General features: G+C 48.6%; 1 protein-coding gene and 2 non-coding genes across 7 annotated transcripts; all 3 read left to right on the top strand.

Annotated features, from left to right (window-relative positions):
* Positions 1–5795: 5795 nt before the first annotated feature.
* On the top strand, positions 5796–13941 carry Tbrg4 (transforming growth factor beta regulator 4). 5 transcript variants are annotated; one of them, XM_032916414.1, is made up of 12 exons: positions 5798–5830; positions 6486–6547; positions 7919–8382; positions 8842–9165; positions 9713–9884; positions 10131–10288; positions 11242–11352; positions 11866–12010; positions 12286–12531; positions 12706–12817; positions 12946–13060; positions 13621–13937. In XM_032916414.1, the coding sequence occupies exons 3-12, from the start codon at positions 7978–7980 to the stop codon at positions 13720–13722; spliced, it is 1890 nt and encodes a 629-aa protein (XP_032772305.1). In that variant the 5' UTR covers positions 5798–5830; positions 6486–6547; positions 7919–7977; the 3' UTR covers positions 13723–13937. The 5 variants fall into 5 exon arrangements, with proteins under 5 accessions (XP_032772306.1, XP_032772305.1, XP_032772304.1 ...); XM_032916413.1 differs by having other exon boundaries at positions 5818–5888; positions 13621–13941; XM_032916415.1 differs by lacking the exon at positions 7919–8382 and having other exon boundaries at positions 5796–5888.
* LOC116912957 lies at positions 9401–9537 on the top strand. Its single transcript, XR_004389524.1, has one exon. It is a non-coding gene; the product is annotated as a small nucleolar RNA SNORA5 (small nucleolar RNA).
* On the top strand, positions 9909–10037 carry LOC116912956. The gene has a single exon (XR_004389523.1). It is a non-coding gene; the product is annotated as a small nucleolar RNA SNORA5 (small nucleolar RNA).
* Positions 13942–21972: the final 8031 nt, after the last annotated feature.

The raw sequence follows: 21972 nt of genomic DNA, 5'->3' as shown, positions 1-21972 counted from the left end.
TCCTCACAGCCATATTCTCTTGGCTGCAGGCTATGGTCCATCCCGCCTCACAGTGACCTCCCTCTTCCCCTGCCTTTTTTCTTCTCCTCATGGTCCCTACCTGAGACCCCCCTACTCCACCTTAAGTCCCACCTTCCTCTCCCTGCAGCCCAGTCACAGGCTCTAGTCTTTTATGGTCCAGTCAGAGATTATTGGAGAATATTCTTTTTTAAATCAGAAACTTGTTTAATAAAATTTTGCATACAAATAGGAAATGTATAGTTTTTATTTCCTAACCAGATATAATATGAAAAATGATACAAAGATAATACTATTGTATTGATCCAAAGTGGAGATTTATATGTATAGGAGTGTGTGTATAAATTTGTATACATATATGTGCATGTGCATATTTATATACATATATACACATATGTACATATTATGTAATAGATGTGTAGTATGTATATGTACGGAGCATATCTTGTGTGTTATATGGATGCATTACCTATCAATTTAAAAACCTATGGGCCATAGGAAAGGGTAGAATAGAAGATGGGATATCTGGGAGGCAGAAGTAATTCTGGGATAGGACCACGGTACCTGAGCACAGGTAATCAGCCACATGGCAGAATGTAGGTTAGAGTAAATGGGTTAGAGTAAGTTATGTTTTAGTCAGAAAAGAGCCTAGCTATATGGCCAAGGCATTTGTAATATTTTGAGTCTGAGTCTTATTTTTGGGAGCATGGGACTAGAAGGAAGAACCAGGTCCTAACTTCTATATATGTATGTATACATATATGTTATTATATTATAAATATACCATTATATTATATAATTATCTTAGGGTTTAATTGCTGTGAAGAGACACCATGACCAAGGCAACTCTTATAAAGGCAAATATTTCATTGGGACTGGCTTACAACTTCAGGGGTTCAGTCCATTATCACCATGGCAAGAAGCATGGCAGTGTCCAGGCAGACATGGTGCTAGAGAAGATGCTAAGAGTTCTGCATCTTGATCCAAAGGCAGCCAGGAAGACCGGCATCCTCAGGAGGAAAGGAGGAGGAAGTTCTCTTCTGCAATGGGTGTAGTCTGAGCATCGGAGAGCCTCTGAAGCCCACCCTCACAGTGACACAACAAGGCCACACCTCCTAATGGTACCACTCCCTATGGGCCAAGCATATTCAAACCACCTCAATACTGTTATATATTAATATATTAGTATACATTTATCAATATATGTGTATATATATGTATGTATGTATATTTATGTATGTGTGTGTGTGTGTGTATATATATATATATATATATATCCATCCCAGAAAGAGTTGAGGGAAACTCCATTAAGTTTGACAATGGCATTTCCCACACCAGACAGTGGTGCCCCTCTCACCTTTGAGGCCGTCTGACTTCCTAGTGAGTACAGGGTCAGTGATTCAAATCTTTCCTTCAACTGAGCTCTGTCACTTCAGTGCCTTCACTTATACCGCTGGTTCTATACTTTCCATCTAAAAAATAATCTTTCTGCATAGAAAGGACGGTCAAGGAAAAGTTAGCCATTCTGTTTTCTGTCTTTTAGGTCTGAGGCAAGGTGGTGTAGTAGCTCTGCTGACTGCTGTGAGCTCAGGTGACTCAGAGGGTCCGGTGCCTGAGGCTGAAGGCTGGTTCAGCTTCAGCATCTACACCACTCGCTTCAGGAACAGTGGTCCTTCCTCCCATTCCCTCAAGTCACTGCAGGACTAGGCACATCCTCCCCACTGAGGCCAGATGATGCAGCCCAGTTAGGGGAACAGTATCCACAGGCAGGCAACAGAGTCAGGGTAAGCCTTAAGATCATTCTTTACAGTACATTGGTCAATACAATGCCCATGTCTAGATTGCAACCTGATCTTGGATCAAAGAGCTCAGTATCCCAACCTTTACCCCCAGAACTCAGTATCTAAACACACCGTGCACAAGACCAGCCCTAGCAATGGCCTCTGCTCCAGTTTCTGCCTTGAATTCCTGTCCTTTCTTTGATGATGTATGATATAGAAATGTAAACCAAATAAACCCTTTCCTCCCTCACAAGTTGCTTTTGACTATGGTTTTTATCACAGCAATAGAAGCCTAACAAAGACATTGGCCAAAGCCCGCCTTAAATCTCCTAACACTTTGGGGGTCCCTTGCTCTTTTCCTAAAGCTCCACTCTGTAGCACAAGGTTGCCTGTCATGGTGGCTGACCTGTAAGCCCTTATCCCAAGCAGCATGGCTCTGGCTCCCAACCACATGGACGCCTGCCACCCAGTGGCTGACCTGTGAATTACATGCAAGCTCCTCTTCTCCATTCCCCAGCGCTGGGGTTTATGCTGGCCTGCCCTGGGGTTTTCTTTTTGAACTCTAATTGTCCTAGGCTTCCATTTGTGTGTGTTCCTAAATTATTTTATTAGTAAGAACCCTAAGAAAGAACCCTGACTCCCTAGGTGTCATATAATGGCTCTCCTGGGGCTCCCCAGGATCCCCAATAACACATCTTCCCTGTCTTTTAGTTATTTAATTGGCAGAGAAAATGAACCCACTCCCTTACTTCAGGCTGGCATCAGTTCCGCTGGCCACCTGGGGCTACAAGGCCTCGGACACCTGGTCCAGCCTGTGGTTCCAGGGAACTGGGCCTAGGTGTGGGCATGAGATGAGGGTGGCACACAGCTTCGAGGAGCCTTGAGTGGAAGCTCCGAGCCTTCACTGAGCTGTTGCAGAATAGTTGATCACACTGTGAACCCCGAGATTGTGTTATTTACTGGAAAACCTGTTTCGAGTTGTGGCGCTGCAGCTCTTAGCACACGCCTTTAGTTTGGAGAAGGAAGCACCCGTGTTTGAAAGTGATGTCTATCTGAGTGGCGGGCAGTGATGAAGCAGAGAGCGATCTGACAGAATAGGATCTGCCCAACTCTCACAAGAAGAAGAAAGGAAGCTGCTCCAGGGCAGAGAAAAGGAAGGAGGCAGTTTTACTGCAACAGTTGTACAGAGACAGGTTGCAGAGAGAACAAGCTAGACACAGGTGAAGACAGAACGAGCCAGGGGATGAGAAGCCAGAAGATTAGAACAGATTGCCAAAGTCAGTATGAAGTCAGGCAGAGCAATTCAGTCAGACACCAAGAGAGAAGCCAGATTGAACCAGGAGTTTGAGCAGAACAGCTGAGTTGACCAGCCAGTCAGAGTTCAGCAAGAGCTAGAAAGAGTGAGATTACTCAGCAGTAAGTCTCAGAGGCTGAAAACATTCTAGGCCTAGATAAGATTGTACAGCGGCCAGAAGCTTCCAAGACTAGGCCTAGTTAGCAAACGGAGGCAGAAAGCCTCCGAGACAACAATTACATCGGGTAAATAAAAGATACTTTTACAGTGAACACATGAGACTCCATGCATGGTCAGCCCTTTCACAAGAAAGCTTAGGTCCGTTCTCTTGACTAGAGTCTCTGTCTTCACGGATCAGAGTCCTGTCTGGCTTACCAGCTAAGGTGGTTTGAATAGGCTCATACATTGCAATCTTGGTCTGCAGTTGGAGGTACTGTTCAAGAAAAACTAGGACATTATGACCTTATTAGAGGAGGTGTGTCACAGGGTAGGAGGGGAGGGTTTAGAGGTCTTAAAAGCCCCACCAATCCCATTTAGCCTCTTCTTGCTTGTGCTTCTTCAGCTACAGCTCCTGCCTGACCAATTTGAGCTCTCAGCTAAACCTGCCTGCCTGCTGCCTGCTTCCTGCCTGCTGCCTGCTTCCTGCCTGCCACCTGCTGCCAAGCCCCACCATAATGGTCATGGGCTCACCACCTGAAACTGTAAGCAAGCCCTTAATTAAATGCTTTTTTGGTCATGGGTGTTTTGACAAAGCAATAGAAAAATAAGAAACCAGAGATGACTCCCACCACTGGACTGTCTGGGATGGTTAGCTCCCAAGAGATAGGTCACCTCCTATCCTGCTCTGGAAAGACCCTTCTCAAAACTTTCAAGTAAGGGTTAAGTGTAACTCACATGGAGGAGACCGCAGTCGTCGGGAGCCACAGGGAACCCATACAGGGGAAGCCCATGCTCACAGGTTGTATAACCTGGTGATAGTACTCTACTCAGGTTTCCATGACCACAAATACCTGTACATTGGTACTATGTCAGTTAACAGAGGAGATAGGGAATCTCTATGAAACATAGTCAGGCCAGGCTCTGAAAGAGCAGAAAGCATCAACTCTCCAGTCGCTCTGACAATTTAAATTAGGGGTTGCTTATTGATAAAAATGTGAAGAACTTCTTAATTTTATTATTTTGTGTGTATGGGTGTGAGTGTGCACCACCTTGCAGTGACAACAGAAGCCAGAAGAGGTCGTTGGAGCCACTGTGTGGGTGCTGGGGACCCAGCCAGGGTGCTCTGGAACAGCCAGCTCTTAACCACTGAGGTGTTTATTTCGTTGCTCCAGTCCGGCACTAAGAATTTTAAACATCCTCAGCTGGGTGTGGTACATGCACCACTGCGGCCTTTCACCTCCTTTCTGGTCCATTTTATCTTTTTTTCTTTTCTTTTTGTCTTTTTTTTGCTTTTGGTATCTTATCTAAGAAACTGTTTAATCCAAGATACTAAAAATGTGTTTTCCCTGAAGAGTTTTATATCTATATATCTCTGACCTCTTTCAGCTAAGTTTTTAATTCAGCATGAGACTCTTAAACAAGAACAACCAAGGCTAAAGCAAGAGGAGCTTCCCTGGGTAATTCAGCAATCTTTTATTAAACAAGAACTAGAGTTTATGCTTGATTTTAGCCACAAAGAAGAGAAGCAATACACTCTTACAAGCATAAAAATTTTTAAGGAAAAAAGAATTTTTTTTTTTTTTTTTTTTTTTACAAAATTAAGGCCAGCAAGATAACTTAGTGGGACCCTGTCGGTGGTGGCCCATGCCTTTAGTCCTGCACTCTGGAGGCAGGAGAGGAATATCTGTGAGTTCAAAGCCAGCCTGATCTACACAGTGAGACAACCCAGGCTGCATGGAGAAACCCTGTCTAGAAGAACAGTTTAGGGATAAAGGCATTTGCCCTGAGTTTAATTCCCAGACCCCACATGATGGAAGAAACAAACTTCCTCAAGTTTTCCTGTGATCTCCTCATGCACACATACACATTTGTCCCAGAGATTCAGTCTCTACTTTCCTAGCACAGGGATTACAAGGGAAATTCACCGCCCTACATTTTGTAGTTTGTTTCTTTTGGGCAAAGCTATCTCCTCAATCCTGCCGGTGGTGTGCTGAGACAGGGTCTCTCTAGATGGCCCCGGGTGTCCTGCCACGGTATGTGTAGACCAAGCTAGCCTCGACAGTAGTACAGGCTAGCCCTCAGACCCCTACCTCCATTACTGAGATTACAGGAATTTATAGATGTGCCGTTGTATATGGTATGTTCTTTAGTTGTTTAATCTAGACAAACTGCTTGCATTTCCACAAAGAACTTCCTTCAAATGGAGCTACAATTTGCACTTGACAACCCCTTCCAGCCCCAACTCACGCCTCTCCTACAGGACCTGTGAAAGGCCCAAGGGAATGGGGCAGAACGGACGGACATTAGAGTCGCTACCCAAACACCGCACAAGTAGGAGATTCTGGCCCGACGTACCCTGCCTTCCAGCATTCACCTTCTCCCTTCCGTCTAAGTTTCCCACTACGAGCCTCTCACCAAGCTTCCCAATACCGGAAGGCTGAGCTCAGCAAAGATGGCGCCTGCCCGGAAAGGGCGGAGGCCACCCTCCGCCCGAGAGCACTTGACTACCTAGCTTCCGGCGGCGCGCCAGTGACGTATGAGCGCGCCGGGCCGCGTGGAGGCGGTACGGCTGATGGAGGTCAGTGAGGGTGATCGCTGCACCCGTCTGGCGTCATGGAGAGACTGGGTTTCTAAGCGTAGGTATCCGAGACGGGAAGGGTGGCTAGGAAGGGCAACAGTTAGTAAGAACCGGCAGGGCTGTTGTGGGGAGAGCCAGGAAAGGGGTTTTTGACACTGCGATCCAAGGGCGCGAACCGGTTGCAAATTCGTTTCCGGCCTGCGATTGTACACGCGCCCCTCGGCCCGCGTTGGACAAGGCCTAGCCGAGGAAGCTACGCTACCTGCAGTGACCCTTGGCGTCCCCTGCCAGTCGCTTTTAGTGTCTCTGCATTTTAGGTTTCAGGGTTGATGCTTACTTAATCGCAGGTTTGGCTTAAATTGCTTTAAAGTTGTCTTGAAAATCGATAATGTTTGCCAGCGCTTCTTTACTGTCAGTTCAGTAAATGATGGATATTGGGGTTTGGGCAGATGCCCCCTTCTGAGCCATATTTTGTTTCCTTTTAAGTATAATTAAGCCAATCTTTCTCCCACTGCAGTAATGTGCTCATGTAACAATAAAATAAGCTAGCCATACACCCGGTTCCCGGAAGCAGGAAAAAATTTTAAGGCGCTTTCTGCTTTGGTTTAAGCAAAGTCCAAGTAACTTGTCCCACCTGGTTCCTGTCTCTTCTTAGGGAACAAGACTGGCAGAATCGTTGAAAGGAACGTCATGTGGATATGTAGCATCTCGAAGAAGGTAACATTTTGCAGGACTTAGAAAAAGGAAGTGTGTTTTGCCATACCCTGTGGTTGGCAGGGAACGCAGGAGCAAGTCTTGCACTGTGGGATAAAAGTGCAAAGAGTGGGCTGGAGAGATGGCTCAGTGGTTAAGAGCACTGGCTGCTCTTCCAAAGGTCCTGAGTTCAAATCCCAGCAACCATATGGTGGCTCATAACCATCTGTAATGGGATCTGATGCCCTCTTCTGGTGTATCTGAAGACAGCTACAGTGTACTTATAAATAAATAAATTTAAAAAAAAGTTTAAAAAAAAAAAAAAGTGCAAAGAGTAATTGAAATGGAGCCTGTAAGGTAGGGATTGGGTTAAAATTGGCAAGATGGTGACTTGGGTGGTGTTAGGGCTTGTTTGCCATCGATTTTTGCTTTTAAGGGTGCTGGGGTGTGGCTCAGTCGGAATTGCTTGCCTAGCTCAAATGAAGACCTAGATTTGATCCTTAGCAGGGCATAAAACCAGGAGTGGTTGGATAGCTATAATCTTAGCACTGGGGAGGTGGAGGCAAGAGGAGTAAAAGTTCAAGGTCATCCTCAGCTACATAAAGTAATTGTAGTCTTTTTTTTTTTTAACTAATTAAATTTTTTTTCTTTATTTGTATGTCTGTGTATGTGAGCCCAGAAAGAGTCAGATCCCTGGAGCTGGAGTTACAGACAGTTGTGAGTCACTTGATGGGGTGCTAGGGACTGAATTTTGGTTATCTGGAAGAACGGCAAATACAGTTAACTGCTGAGCCATCTCTACCCCCTCCCACCAGAGAGAGAGAATCCAAAAGTTAAGAAAGGGTGACTTTTAGAGCGCTTGCCCACAAAGCCCCGGGTTCGGTCCCCAGCTCCGAAAAAAAAAGAACCCAAAAAAAAAAGGGTGACTTTTTTCAGGTTGTTCAGTGAGGCAGCCTACTGCATTTAGAGAGTCTCACTCCCATGTCAGCAGTGTTCCATGTTTTCCCAGAAGTTTCAGGAACGTGAGTTATAGATCCTAAGTTTCCCCAAATCATTCTGACTTAGAATATTTAAGCCAGTCATTTTTTGATCCTGGATACCTTTGAAATTAGAAACAAAATAACCTAGTACTGTGTAAGGTGCACGTGCCCAGATTTGCATCAAGGAAGCCTTGAGGAGGACCTGGGGAGTTTGAAAGTGCAGCTAGGCCTGGTGCCTCCCAGGCCGAGTGCTGAGAGGTGATACCTGACCACTGTCCTGAAGCAGAAGTTCCTAGGACTTCTGCTTCAGAAAGTGCTCTTTCACATGTAATGGGTGTTAAAACAGGAAAGACAGACCAGTTGTTTAAAATTGCCTTATCTTCTAAGTTCATGTAATACTCCCTTTTCTTTTCAGGACTTTGGAATCACTTACTAGGAGTCTTACCTCCCTCCCTCTTCCCTGTGCCCACCATCATGGCAGTTCGCCTGATGAAGCAGTGCACATGCCTGCTTAGAGAAGCTACCCGCCTAGTTCCTACCGTTGCTCCAGTTGGCCGACTGAGACTTGCTGGGGTGGCCTGTAAGACTTTGACTTCCTCCGTCAGTTCCCCCTCTTCAGGTTCCTTGACGGAGTTGTTGGGAAAAGAGCAGGTGTTTACTCCCTACCCAGAGCACCAAGAGGTGGACTACCTCATTGAGAAAGCCACCAGGCCAGAGGAGCTGCTGGAACTGCTAGGTGGCGATCATAGTCTGCACCACAATCATGCAGCCCTCATTCTCATCCGGCTGTCCTACCTGCTGTCTGAGAAGCCAAAGGAAAAGGCCTTGCTTGTGGAGGATGCTCGCTTTCAGCAACTTGTCAGGCTAGTTGACAGTCAGGTGAGCAGTTAACCGAGTACATGGGGGGGAAAGTAGCCACTGATGACTGACGGCTGTAGACAGGGCTCCTGGCATTTGGTAGGGTAGGAGGTTGGTTTTTGAAGACAGAATTCCTCTGTGTAACCCTGGCTGTCCTAGAACTCACTTTGTAGACCAGGCTGGCCACAAACTCACAGAAATCCACCTTCCTCTGCCTCCGGAGTGTTGAGATTGAAAGTGTGCACTGCCATCCCCAGTCCTTCTCTAGACATTTCTTATTCTAGTTTTCAAGAACATGGCTGTGCTTCCTATTCGTCCTCTCAGGAAGCACTGGTGTGTCTAGGAGCCGCTAGCTGAGCCTCCAGGACCTCAGTGCTTTACTAGAGGTGCTCAGCTAGCGGGTCCTGCAAGGCTAGGGTGGGAGGAGCTGCTAAATACCTGTGGGGCTGGCTTTGTACTGACCTGTCCTCCTTGGTGCAGATAACTTCTGTCTGGCATGGGACTCTCGTGAAGCTGCTGCGAAGTCTGTACACACTAGTGCTTCCTCAGGGCTCCAAGGAGCTGCGGTCCGTGGAACAGGAAGTACGCTGGCGTCTGCGGAGGCTAAAGTACAAGCACTTGGTCTTCCTGGCTGAGTCCTGTGCCCCCTTCATGAAAGAGCAGCACTCAAAGGAGCTGCTGGCTGAGCTGCTAATGCACCTGGAGAGGCGCTGGACAGAGATCAACGACAGCCGCACATTGGTGTCCATGATGACCATGGCAGGGCACTTGTCAGAGTCACTGATGAACCGCTTGGAAGACAAGGTATGGGGCTGAGAACAGGCCTCCTGTGCACTTGGGGCCTGTTCCTTGGGTGAAGGGAAATGGGATTGGAGCCCTGAAAGCCGCTCGGTCTCAGGCATCTCGTGGGAAAGGGTGGGTGTGGCGGGCAGCTTCTGAAGTTAACACAGGGGTCCTGGTTAGGCCCGAGCTGTCTCATGCACAGCTTGGCTACTAGCTAGAACAGATGGCTCTGTCCACTCCTTCCATGTTACTCCCCTGCAGTCAAGTCAAATTCAGTTCCTATCCTCTCATGATGGGAGCTGGCCCAAATGACTGCGACAGCAAACTCTGCTGCTCATGGGCCCTGTGTCCCCAGCCCTTGGGACCTAGGGATAAGTTTGGTTGCAGACATTGCACTCCAGGCCTAGGAGTCCCTGGGGCAGGCAAGAAGGCTGATTCCGTGCAGCCGGGCCTGTGTTGAGTCAGCTCAGGCCTAGTTGCTGTCTCACAGGGGCTGCACTGGATGGGACCCCTGCCCCCAGCTCATCCCAACCACCTCAGCTGATCCCTGCGCGGCTGTGGTTGACAGTGCCTGGAGCTGGTGGAACAGTTTGGCCCTGATGAGCTGCGGAAGGTGCTAGTGACGCTGGCAGCCCAGAGCCGGCGGTCGGTGCCCTTGCTGCGGGCCATTTCCTACCACCTGGTACAGAAGCCCTTCCCCATGACGAAAGGCATGCTCCTGGACCTGGCCTACGCCTACGGTAAGAGCCCCGGCCACAGGCACTTGCAGCTGTGTCAAATTCAGTGCCTGTCCTAACGATGGCACGCACTGGCCCAGAAGGCTGCCATAGAAACTGTGACTGCTGAGCCCTGTCCCCATGCCAGGTTCAGGATGAATTTAGTCACAGACATCAAGTCCTTAGGTATGAAGTCGAGGGTGGGGCAGAGCGGTGGGTGTGGGACACTGACCTCCCCCATTGATGTCTGGTGCCTGCTCCACCCCGCAGGTAAGCTCAGTTTCCACCAAACCCAAGTGGCCCAGCGCCTCGCTGCTGACCTCCTGCCCTTCATTCCCAGCATGACGCCTGGAGAGGTGGCCCGCTGCGCCAAGTCCTTTGCCTTCCTCAAGTGGCTCAACCTGCCTTTGTTTGAAGCCTTTACTCAGGTGAGTTAGGACCACAGGGTTATCTGTAGAGGCCTCCGTTGGGAACTGCTGCTTTATTATGGATGCAAAGCCAAGCTGAAATGCTCATTTGTGGGCTGTAAATAGAGATTTCTCTCTTACTTTGATTTGGAGGGCAATGTCTAATGGTAAGGGAAATGTCTGAGAGCAGTTGCCTGTTTGGTTCCTGAGTGTCCTGTTTCCATTCACCTTGAGGCAGTCATGACTATACACAGGAAGGGAAGGCACCTTTGTGGTTTTTTTGTTTGTTTATTTGTTTTTGTTATTCTGTTCGTTTATATCTCAAATGATATCCCACTTCCCGGTTACCCCTCCACAACCCCCATATCCACCCTCTCCTCACTTCCCTTTGCCCCTATAAAGCTGTTCCCCTACCTACCCTCTCCTACCCCACCACTCCGTCATCCCCCTATGCTGGGACATCAGACCTCCACAGGACCAAGGGCTGCCCATTGCTGTCAGGCAGGGCCATCCTCTGCTGCATATGTATCCAGAGTCATGGGTCCTCCCTGTACACTCCTTGGTTGTGGTCTAGTCTTTGGGAGAACTGGGTGGTCCAGCTGGCCAATGTTCTTTCTATGGGGTTGCAGTCCCCCTCTGCTCTTCCAGTCCTTCTGCCAGCTCCCCCATGGGATCCCTGAGCTCAGTCTGATGGTTGGCTCTGAGCATCCACATCTGCCTTGGTCAGTTATGGACCTCCCAAGGAGCAGCCATAGCAAGTGGGGAGACACCCCTGTATTTCCGACTACTGACCACTCTGAGTAGAATTGTATGAGTACATGATGCCTGTGTGCGCATGTCCTGTGGCCAGTAGACAGTTTCTAAAGCCACTGTCAGGGAGTTGAACTCTGAAGCTGCTGCTGGGTGAACAGTTTTGAGCTTAGACAGGGGAGAAATGGCTGCTGGGCCCTTACTTTGTCCCTCTAATGTCTTAGCACCTCCTGAACAGAGCTCAGGATGTCTCCCTGTCCCATCTGTGCAGCGTTCTTCTTGCCTTTGCCCGGCTGAACTTTCATCCTGAACAAGAGGATCAGTTTTTCAACTTGGTACGAGCACTGAACACCTGACACACTGACTTAGGGCTCGGGCTACTGCCTAGAGTGGGGGTTGGGAGTGGGCACAACATTCGACTTGGGGAAATAGTCAGCATCCCAGAGACCACTGGAGAACATGCAAACTACTGGGGCATTGCCTGGGGTGATTTTGAGGGCATCCAGCCAGGGGCAGCAGCTATATGGACACCTAGGTGACCTGCCCAGACATTCTTCCTTCATCACAGTGCCCACTAGGGACTATCATGAGGGATTTGAGACCTTGGGTCCCTGCTCGTGGGCAGGGTGTGAGTAAAATAGCTAAACCAACAGCTCCGGGCTTGAGGAAGATTCCTGTACCTCAGCCTGGGGTTGGTGTGGGCTTTACCAAGTCAGGACATTGGTCTTGCTTTCCAGTAGCTGTCCCTGGCTCCAGTATGGCAGGTCAAGAACACAGGTTGGCTTCAGACTTTCCTAGGGTGTTGTGGTCGCTGGCTGAACCTGCTTTCTTCTCTGCTCCTTGCTCAGGTGCATGAGAAGCTGGACTCCGTGCTGGGGAGCCTGGAGCCAGCCCTGCAGGTGGACCTGGTGTGGGCCCTGTGTGTGCTGCAGCAAGTGCAGGTAGCAGAGCTGCAAGCAGTTCTCCATCCTGGGCTCCACACACGCTTTCTAGGTGAGACTGCTCCCCTGCACACAGCATAAGCATGCACTCCCATGGAACATGGAGGCCTTCTGCTCTGTCAGCCAGGGAAGACACTAGAGCAGAGACAGGGCAGAGCACACAAAGCACAGCCTCGTGATTTGTGATTTTTTCCGACCACTCCCTGCAGTTGGCCTACGAGCTTAACTGTGGGACACCAGCCTAAGACGGGGTGGGAGCTCCCAATGCTACTGTATGTCTTGTGGTCCCCCTTTCTGTACATCAGCCTACCTTCTCTCCTCCCCCAGAGAGCAAGTCTCCAAAAGACCAGAGTACCTTCCAGAAATTGGTCCACATCAACACCACTGCCCTGCTGGAGTACCCTGAATATAAAGGCCCTTTCCTGCCAGCCTCAGCTGTAGCCCCCAGTCCCTCACCCTCCAACAAGAAGATGACACCCCTACAGAAGGAGCTGCAGGACACACTGAAGGCACTGCTGGGGAACAATGACACAGGCAGCCTGGAGGTGGCCACACAGTATGGCTGGGTGCTGGGTAAGGGCTCCCTTCCGCTGGGAGAGGGTCTAGTCTAACAGGCCCTTTGTAACCCTGCATGGTATAGCAAGGAGCAGCACAGAGAACGGCGGGTACCTCCCTCTTATGCCTGCTTGTGGGTACACTGTGGGGTGTCTGAGGCCTCACCTCCAGGCTCATCCTGTTCCCCTGCAGATGCAGAGGTGCTGCTGGATGCTGAGGGCCACTTCCTGCCCCTGAGAGATTTTGTTGCTCCTCACCTTGCCCAGCCAGTTGGGAACCAGCCACTACCCCCGGGAGCTAAAAGGTATGTGGCCAGAGATCCCTGGTCATGCCCTCGGAAGGGATTCAGCAGCACTGCTGTTCTTAAATGCCTTTTAACCCCTCGGCCTTAGTCTGGGAACGCGCTTTATAAGTACCCTTGTCTCCTGCTAGAATCGCTTTCCTACGCTGGGAGTTCCCCAACTTCAACAGCAGAAGCAAGGACTTGTTGGGCCGTTTTGTCCTGGCCCGTCGACATGTGCTGGCTGCAGGCTTCCTAGTGGTGGATGTGAGTACCTGTTGAACAAGGGTCACTGCAGAGGGAGAAGCCCCTAGAGCTAGAAGGATATGAGTAGATACTCAGCTCTCAGGCCTAAGCTAGGCACCTCTCCCCTACCCCACCCCACTCTACGCACACAAAAGCTTAGCTTGCCTCCTGTGAGCACATCACACTGAAAGTTCAGTACAGCCATGGGATCCCTTGCTCTGCCTTTAGAGCTAGGGCTTGGACCTGTAACTGTGCTGCTGTGTGGCTATGTGTGGCCTCAGTGCTCAGATCACATGTGCAGTGTTGAGTCTCCTGCAAAGAGAAAGTTCATAGCTTTGCCACATTTTCTTCAGTAGCCTTGCTGGGACCTATCTGGTTTGCAATCTCTTTGCCCTGCCAGCCAGGATCTTTCCATGTGCATAGCCTTACACTCTGCACTCTTCCTGAGGACTTTGAGGCCAAGACCTGGGTGTTTAAAGCTGTCAGTCAACAGCACTGTCAGAGTGGGAGGGGCCTCTGGACATGTAAAGGCGGGAAAGGATTCCACAGTCCATGTGACTGTCTCTACTACCTTCTTCCAGGTCCCATATTATGAGTGGCTGGATTTGAAGTCTGAATGGCAGAAAACCGCCTACCTCAAGGACAAGATGCGAAAAGCAGTGGCTGAGGAGCTGGCCAAGTGACCTTTCCCATCCGTTCAGACTGCATCTGAAGACCTGAGGGCTTAGGGACCCAGACCCAGCAGTGAGTGCTGGGCCGGCCAGAGTTGTCACCCATCAGCGAGATGGACTCTCTGTAGGACCTTGGCCACAGTAGGGGGTGCTCAGCAGCTCCCAGGGCAGGCGGTCCTAATAAATCACTTGTTTTGGTGGATGCCGGGTCTCTTCCCAGGCTCTGTGGTATCTGTCTCCTCACTTCCTTATTTTGGACGGACACGGACACACACACACCCCTCCACTTCCCTGGCTCTCCAGGACTCTACCGAGTGTACTCTCCTCCCCCACTTCCCCAATAATAGGCTGGTGTGGCACAGCATAGGGGGGACTTGAGAGACAGAAAACCTAGGACTTAAACGGGTAGGGTCCTAGACACTTGGGCTTCCCAGGAAGTGTATGTACTTGAGTGTATAGCAGAGTTGCAGTTACTGTCCTGCTAGGTTCCCTCCCTTACCATGTCACTAGAGAGTATCTGAAGGGAACAGGTGCTGTGAAGGCATTTGGAAGACCCTAGTTCTGGGACCAGAGTAAAGTCCACTTGGCTGAAAACAAGATCCTTGGCCAGACTGTCACTCTCAAGGACTACCACAGCCTACTCAGAGACCGCCCTTCCAGTGGAGCCCTGGGTCCTCTGCAGCTGTGGTAACAGGATGTCTGCCTTCTGTCCTCTGCAGGAGATGCCCATAAGCTTGCCCAAAGGGGAGGCTTACAACAAAGAGGGTTCTTACCTTCCCAAAAAGAGGGTTCTTCCTCCCAAAGCACCACTCCAAGTCCTCTGTGTGACCTAGTACTTCTCTTGTCCTGCACAGACTGTTGGTTTCTACAGAGGTGAAGGAGAAGCAGAAAAACAGCTAGAACTGGCTTACAGGAAGGAACAGCTGGCCACAGCTTGTCTAGGTTGAGGTGGGGTGGGTGGGTAGTGCTGAAAAGCCAGTTGGAAGTCTGGTGTATAAGGAAATAAAAATCTGCTGCTCGCCATGTGGGCCACTGGCTTTTCTTTTGAGCTAACTGGAGATCTCCAGTGGTAGGACTGCTGCAAAGCCACTCTGGTGCCTACAGTCAGAAGTCAAATGTGAGACACTGCTGTCACCACAGGATCCATAGGGCAGCTGGCCCATATTAACTGCCTATAGCTGTCTGTTTACTGCTACTGTCTTCCTCTAAGAGTGGTACACGGGGGACTCAGGATGGAAACTGGAAATAGACTTTCTGGATTAGTGTAGCTAGTTCATGACCACCTAACGTCTTACTGGTAATGTTTCTATTGTTTTTTTGGGTTGTTTTTTTTTTTTTTTTTTTTTTGGGGTTGGGGCCCGAACCCAGGGCCTTGCTCTTGCTAGGCAAGTGCTCTACCACTGAGCCAAATCCCTAACCCCTTGTTTTGTTTTTTAAGATTTATTTATTATATATAAGTACACTGTAGCTGTCTTCAGATATACCAGAAGTGGGCATCGGATCCCATTACAGATGGTTGTGAGCCACCATGTGGTTGCTGGGAATTGAACTCATGACCTCTGGAAGAGCGGTCGGGTGCTCTTAACCGCTGAGCCACCTCTCCAGCCCTCTATTTGTTTTTAAGGTTTATTTTTGATTTTGTATGTTTGTGTTTCTGTGGGTATATGCAGCACATCAGGGAAGGTCCCTGTGGAGAACAGAGGCATCAGCTCCCCCGGAGTTAGTGTGGGTGCTGAGAACAGAACTCGGTCCTCTGCAGGAACAGCAGCTGAGCCCTCCTCCGCCTCTGTTCAGTTCTTACAAGTTGTTCGTGTTGAGGGTTTATGGTATGTTCTGGGCGTCATTTGTCTTTGATGTGACAGATGAGCATTTGCCTCCTGTCTGTCTTCCGAAATGGCCCAGTGGTTGGTGTTGAGGTGTTTTTTATGGTGGGGGGGTCTGGCTGTTTGCAGTGCTAAGGTCAAACCTAGGATCATCCTTCACACGCTCAGGAAGCGCTCTACTGCTGAGCTACAGTTCCAGCGTGGGTTTGATCGTTATAAAGATTATAGGTCTTAGTCCTTTGTTGGGCGTGCAATTTGCAAATATCTTCTCCCAATCAATAGTTGGTGGTTTTTAGTCCTCTTCACTGGGCTTTAAGTCTTCAATCCATTATTTTTTTTTCTAATCTCATTTTTCCTTTAATGTGCATATTGATGTTAGGTCTGCATGTATGTCTATGTGAGGGTGTCAGGTCCCCTAGAACTATGTGAGCTGCCATGTGGGTGCTGGGAGTTGAACCGAACCTGGGTTTTCTGAAAGAGCAGCCAGCGAATGCTCTTAACTGCTGAGCCTTCTCTCCAGCCCCAGTTCTAATCCTTCTGAGGCAAGTGCTCATCTTCGATGGAACGAAGGAACGGTCTCGCCCAGCTTTCTCTCGTCTTTGTGCTCCTGTGTTCATGTGTGTGCACTTACATATGCAGACAAGAGCTCAGCCTCGCTGTTACTCCTCGGGCACTGTCCACATCCCGTTCTGTTGCTTACACTCTGACTCATTCGGTTGTGTGTTTATTGGTGATGTGGTGTCTGGCCAGGATTGTGCCAAGTAAGCCAGACCGCTAAGTCTGGAAACACATGCACTCCGGTCAAGCTCAGGCCCTCACACCTACAGGCAAGCACTCTACAGTTTTTGTGAGATTTAGAATGAGGTGAAGGGTGTGGCCTCTAAGTGTCCAGATACTCTAGATCCTGTTCTGAAAAGCCCTCTTCCTTTGTTGATTTTTGTATTTGTACTTCTGTTAAAAGTTTGCATATTTTTCCGTCTATTTCTGAGTTTTGGGGGCTGATATGCTTGTCCGTGTGGCTTTAAAATTGCCTTAGGCCACGTATGGAGATGGACTCTTGTAACCCAGCACTGCCAGGCATGGTGGTGGACTCTCGTAATCCCAGCTCTGGAATTCCTGCTGAAGCAGGAAGATTGCAAGTGTGAACTAGCCTGAGCAGCCAGGTGTAGGGACTCCAGCTTTAGTCCCGGCACTTGAGCAACAGGAGGCAGGTGTCTGTGAGTTCAAGGCCAGCCTGATTTACAGAGCGAGTTCTAGGACAGCCAGGACTACATAGTGAGATGTCTCAAAAAATTGCTTGCTGAGCCCTCTTGTTTAAGATGGCTTCTGTTATGGTAGCTACTTTGTCTTTCCATCAAGGTTTTAGTAAGTGTGAGAGTTTACTAGAAATTGCACTTAAGTCATTGAACAGTTTGGGGAGGCAAGTCATCGATGTCCTGAATTGTTCAGTAAACAAACGTTTCTTCTTGTAGGTCTCCGATAGCTTTCATCAGTCTTTGTGGCTTCTGTTTCTTTGGCGTGTGGCCGAGGTCTCAGAATGATTGATTGTGAGTGGCACGGTGATAATTGTTCAATCTGGGAGGCTTGGAGAGAGGAAATTGAGACATTCTCGCTATGTAGCTCTGGCTGTCTTGGACCAGACTGGCCTCAAATCCAAGAGATCCACCTGTCTCTGCCTCCATAGTGCTGTGTTTAACGGCGTGCACTATTTTGTTTTTAAAGCTTTAGTTATGTATACACGTGTGTCTCTGACTGTGTACAGGTGCCTGATCTCCTACAGCTGGACTTAGACACAGATGGTGGCCTGGGAACCAAACAGATGTGTTTGTTAATTTGTTTATACTGTCTGATTTCTAGGCTCTCTTTTATTTTTTCCTTTCTATTTGGCTTTTGGGGACTGGGTTTCTCTGTGTAGCCCTAGCTGTCCTGGAACTCGACTCTGTAGACCAGGCTGGCCTCAGACTCACAGACCACCTGCCTCTGCTTCCCCGATGTTGGGATTAAAGGCCTGTGGCTGAGCTCCCGTTAGTCTCATGCATTGTTTGTTTGTAGTTAGTGGAAGCTGACCTTGAACTCTGATCCTGATCTTAGGGAATTACAGGAGTGTGCCCGTATTTTCTGGGTGTTAGGGTTCTCTAGAGGAACAGAACCAGTTAACGGCTTCACTCCTTCTACATCGGAGAGCTGAGAACCTGGTAGCTGCTTAGCCCTCAACCTAGCCAGCTGCGTTACGTCAATCTTGTGCTCAAGACTGGAGCACTCCTGGAGAGTCACTTGTCTTCAGTCGTTTGGAAGGCTGGAGACGCAGGGTCCCAGTGGTTAGTGAACGGTGGTGTGGCCGCAATGCTATCAAGGAGCAATGCAGACAAATAAGCATCACTGGTGCGGTACATCTGCTCAGGTGTTCACCCTTGAAGAATTTCCTCAGGTCTCTCTATTTACATATGGTTAATGATGGTGAGGGCACAGGTGACTGACTTGTGAATGACTCGGGTCTTGGAGAGTTTGGACGTCTAGCCACCTGTCACTTCAGTGGTGCACACTGGGGTGGTCAGTCTAGAGTCGCTAACTGGCTCAACAGTTCGTAGTCACAGCTGCCTAATCTTTTACTTTATTATGGTAGCTGGGCTTGAAAGCCATTGTATGTGCATGAAGTAAGCTAGAGGAGAGTTGTCCATGTTTATTTTCTATGTTTAGGTCCCCAGGTTTATGCAGCAAGCATAGCAGTCCAGTCAGCCGTCCTGCCAGCCCGCCTCAAACTCCTGTGTATCCGGATAAGCCAAAGTGCTACCCACTCTGGAGGGGAGTGTTCCCCATCCCCCAAAGATGCTTCACAGCTTGTCTAACACCTGTCAGACAACATTACTCACAATCCTTGTTCCTCTGACTTATCAAATGGCCTTAGCTGGTATCTGTAACTGTCTTCTTCCACCCATTCACCCTAACAGGTCGTGGTTCTTTCCTTTCATCCCCAAGGCGCTGGGCCCTTGGCATTCCTACTTGGACTGGGTTGAAACTTCCCATTGGATTTAATCACAGGACATGGCCACACCAAAATACCCTGAAAGGATCTCCTGCACTGACAGCTGACTTCATTTTGGAGAAGCAGTCCAGTTCCCCTGGGTCATGATATATAAGTGTCACCTCAAACACAAGAACTGCTTGCTTGAACGCGTTTAAGGCTGTTTGGTGGAGGAGGTGGTTGGCAGGGTTTTTTTGTTGCGTTTTTTTGTTTTGTTTTTTGAGATGGGGTCTCTCAGAGCCTTGGCTGTCCTGGAGCTCACTATATAGAGCAGGCTAGCCTCAAACTCAACAGAGATCTACCTGCCTCTGCCTCAAGTGCTGGGATTAAAGATGTGAGCCACCATGCCTAGTCGTAACTACTGTCTTAACCTGGAGTCAAGGGCATCAGGAGCCCAAACTGTCTTGGCTTACAGTTCAGTGGGGCGTTTGTTGTCACCCCTGGGCAGAAGCACTCCCTGGTGTGGTACCAGAGGCTCTTGGCCAGTAGAGTAACAATGTTGGAGAGTTAGAAAGCAAAAGGTTTTGGTGTCACTAGGAGTGGTAGTGAATGGTACCATCCCCAGCTCTTGGATGCTGGACCCATGAATCCCAGTAATAGAAACAGTGCCATATGTTGGGTGATGATTCAAAGCACAGGCTTCTGGGAATCCTGTCTCAGCCCTGGAATTTTGGCTGAATTTACTTCCTATTCTTCGATGTGCATAGCTTTAGAACAACCCAGTGTAGCTGCTACCTTGAGCTCACCTGATCTAGTCAGTGTGATGATGTTGATAGAATGGACCAAAACCAGCTAAGAGCTCATGCCAAGCAGGGACAGGAAACACACTGGGCATAGCAGGAGGCTCTTTTCATGTCTCAAAGCTTGCTCCAGTGACACACTTCCCAATCCTTTCTTAATGGTTCAAGCGAGGCCATGTATTCATACATGGCCCGGTAGGGCCATTCTCATTGAACCACACTGCTTAACAGACGGTATCAGGAGATATCAGGAGCATTACATCTGGAACTTGGAGCTGAGAGGTCCTGGTAAAAGATATGGGTGACCCTAGGTAGGAACCATTCCTAGAGACTGCTTTCCTGGGATGTGGGGACCAAATGGGAGGTTGAGGGGAAGGAGTGGGATGTCCTGCAGCTCTCCTTCAGGTCAGTATAGGGTCTGAGGAAGAGGACGGATGGCTCCTGCCAGACAGCCCCACTGTTGGGCCAAGATATCTGCCCTGAAAACAAATGATGACACAGCTATTTTTCCTGAAACATTTTAAAATTTTTATGTTAATTTCACTTTTTGGCAGAAATTTCCAATCTAGTTTTTTGGTTTGGGTTTTTATTGTTATTGTTGTTGTTGTTATTGTGTTTCTTTGGAGACAGGGTGTTACCAGGTAGTTCTGACTGAGCTAGTACTCACTGTGTAGACTAGGCTGGCCTTGAACTTGGAGTAATTCTGTTTCTGCCCCCCAAACACTGGAATTATGGGATATACCCCCAGATCCTGCTTTGGACATGAAGAGTTATTTTTCCTCCTTCCTGTTGTCTTTCTGTTATTTGAGTTCTGATTTTTGCTCATGTTGGTATGGGAATATATTTGTTGCTTCACTTTTTTGTTTTTTCTGAAACAGGGTTTCTCTTTGTAGCTCTAACTGTCTTGGAACATGCTCTGTAGACAAGGTTGGCTCAGAGATCTGCCTCCCTCTGCCCCCCAAATGTTGGAATTAAAGGTGTATGCCACCAATGCCTGACTTATTTTGATTTTTTTTAGACAGGGCCTTACTGGTTAGCCCTGGCTATCCTGGAACTTACTACCAAGCCCAGTTATTAAATATGTTGGTACTGTTTTATAGACTAGAAAAAATGTTTGAAGGATGATCTAAGGACATTTTTTTAAATACATATTTTATGAGACCATTAAAACAAGTCAGCTGGTAAAGCCATTTTCTGCCAAACCTAACACCCTGAGTTCAGTCCCTAGGACCAGCATGGTGGAAGGATTGTAGCCAACTCCTATACGCTGTCCTCTGACTTCCACTGCAGTCTGTGCACATACCACACACATTGGGCCTGGCATGGTGGCACACACCTTTAAAAGTTAAGTCTTAAAAATCCAGTCTCTCAACTGGACTTCTGTAAAATCCGAAACAAGTAATGTACTTCTGTTCCAAGAGGGAAGAACCAGGGCACAGTTACAGAGCAAAGCCAAGCCCCGGCAGTGTAGTTCAGTGTCTAGGAGGCACTGGGATCTGGGCTCTAAACAGGCCTGAGGAGTCTTACAGACTCCACCCACTGCTGTTCCTAGTCCCACAGACCCGGTGTCTCCAACACACTGTTCTCGGCTGCTCTCCGTAACCCTTCATGTCGTCAGTACTGGTAGGGTAATTTAAAACCATCTGGGATACTCTTACAGCAATACTAAGCTCGGCTACCAGTTTGAAATTAAGCTTTGGTCCTGCTGGACCACAAGTTCAGTGTGCTGACCCTGAGAACACACTTCTCAGAAGACTTTGCCTCAGTGATGCTGGTCTCTAAACACAGCTCAACTCTTTTCCAGCCCCAGTTAACCGTCGTCAATTGTCTCAGTAAAGCAAGGGTCTCACTTTAGTGGTGCTGGTCTCCTGTTAAAATCACAGCTGACTCTTCAGCCCCAGCTAACCAGAAACCACAGTCGTAATTACAAGCCAGGTCTCCACCATCTGTACCTCAACATTCCTGTCTTCAAGCCCTACAACAGCTTATTAAGCTCTCGGCGGTCCTTTCTAGCCCAAAGCTCTGGGGATACTTCCGCAATCTTCCCACAAAACAACATGGTCAGACCACCACAGCCACAACCCATCTTCTGGTACCAATTGCTGGATTAGTTTGCTTTCTGTTGCTGTGATAAACACCAGGGACAAAAACAACTAGGGGGCTGGGTGGTGGCAGCACACACCTTTGGTCCTAGCACACTAGAAGCACAGGCAGATGATCTCTGTGAGTTCGAGACCAACCTGTCTACAGTGTGGATTCCAGGACAGCCAGGTCTACACAGGAAAAGAAAAAAAAAAAAAACTCTCCAAAAGGGGGGGGTTTCCACAGGAGGAAACAACTTAGATCCTTGGAGGTAAGGTAAGGGTCCTTAAATATAAAGTCAAATATCAGGAGGACAGGGTGATTTGTCAGCAACAGAAAGAGGTGAGGCAGTTTTTCAGGAGATGCTGATCTTGTTTGGATGTGGTGGGTAAGGGTGCTGGGGGTACATTGGTGTCCACCTCAAGACAGGTACAGGGGAATAGGGAACAGCACCTGGCTTCCTGTAGATCCAGAAGGTCCTATACATTGGACACTCCCTCCTTGCTTGCCTCAATAGCTACTAATTTCCCGGACTCCAGCTCACAGATGACAATGTGTCATTCATTCATCTGGTGCCTGGCACTGGGAGGGGAGG

The sequence above is a fragment of the Rattus rattus genome, chromosome 11 (genome assembly GCF_011064425.1).
Source record: "Rattus rattus isolate New Zealand chromosome 11, Rrattus_CSIRO_v1, whole genome shotgun sequence".
Taxonomy (NCBI): domain Eukaryota; kingdom Metazoa; phylum Chordata; class Mammalia; order Rodentia; family Muridae; genus Rattus; species Rattus rattus.
The sequence above is the reverse complement of the archived record's forward strand: the minus strand, read 5'-3'. Positions and strand labels throughout refer to the sequence as shown.

Coding starts and splice junctions, on each gene's coding strand:
- Tbrg4 (XM_032916413.1), top strand. CDS start 7,978: ATGGCAGTTCGCCTGATGAAGCAGTGCACATGCCTGCTTAGAGAAGCT. Junction 9,166..9,712: donor TGAACCGCTTGGAAGACAAG/GTATGGGGCTGA, acceptor TGTGGTTGACAG/TGCCTGGAGCTGGTGGAACA. Junction 9,885..10,130: donor GGACCTGGCCTACGCCTACG/GTAAGAGCCCCG, acceptor TCCACCCCGCAG/GTAAGCTCAGTTTCCACCAA.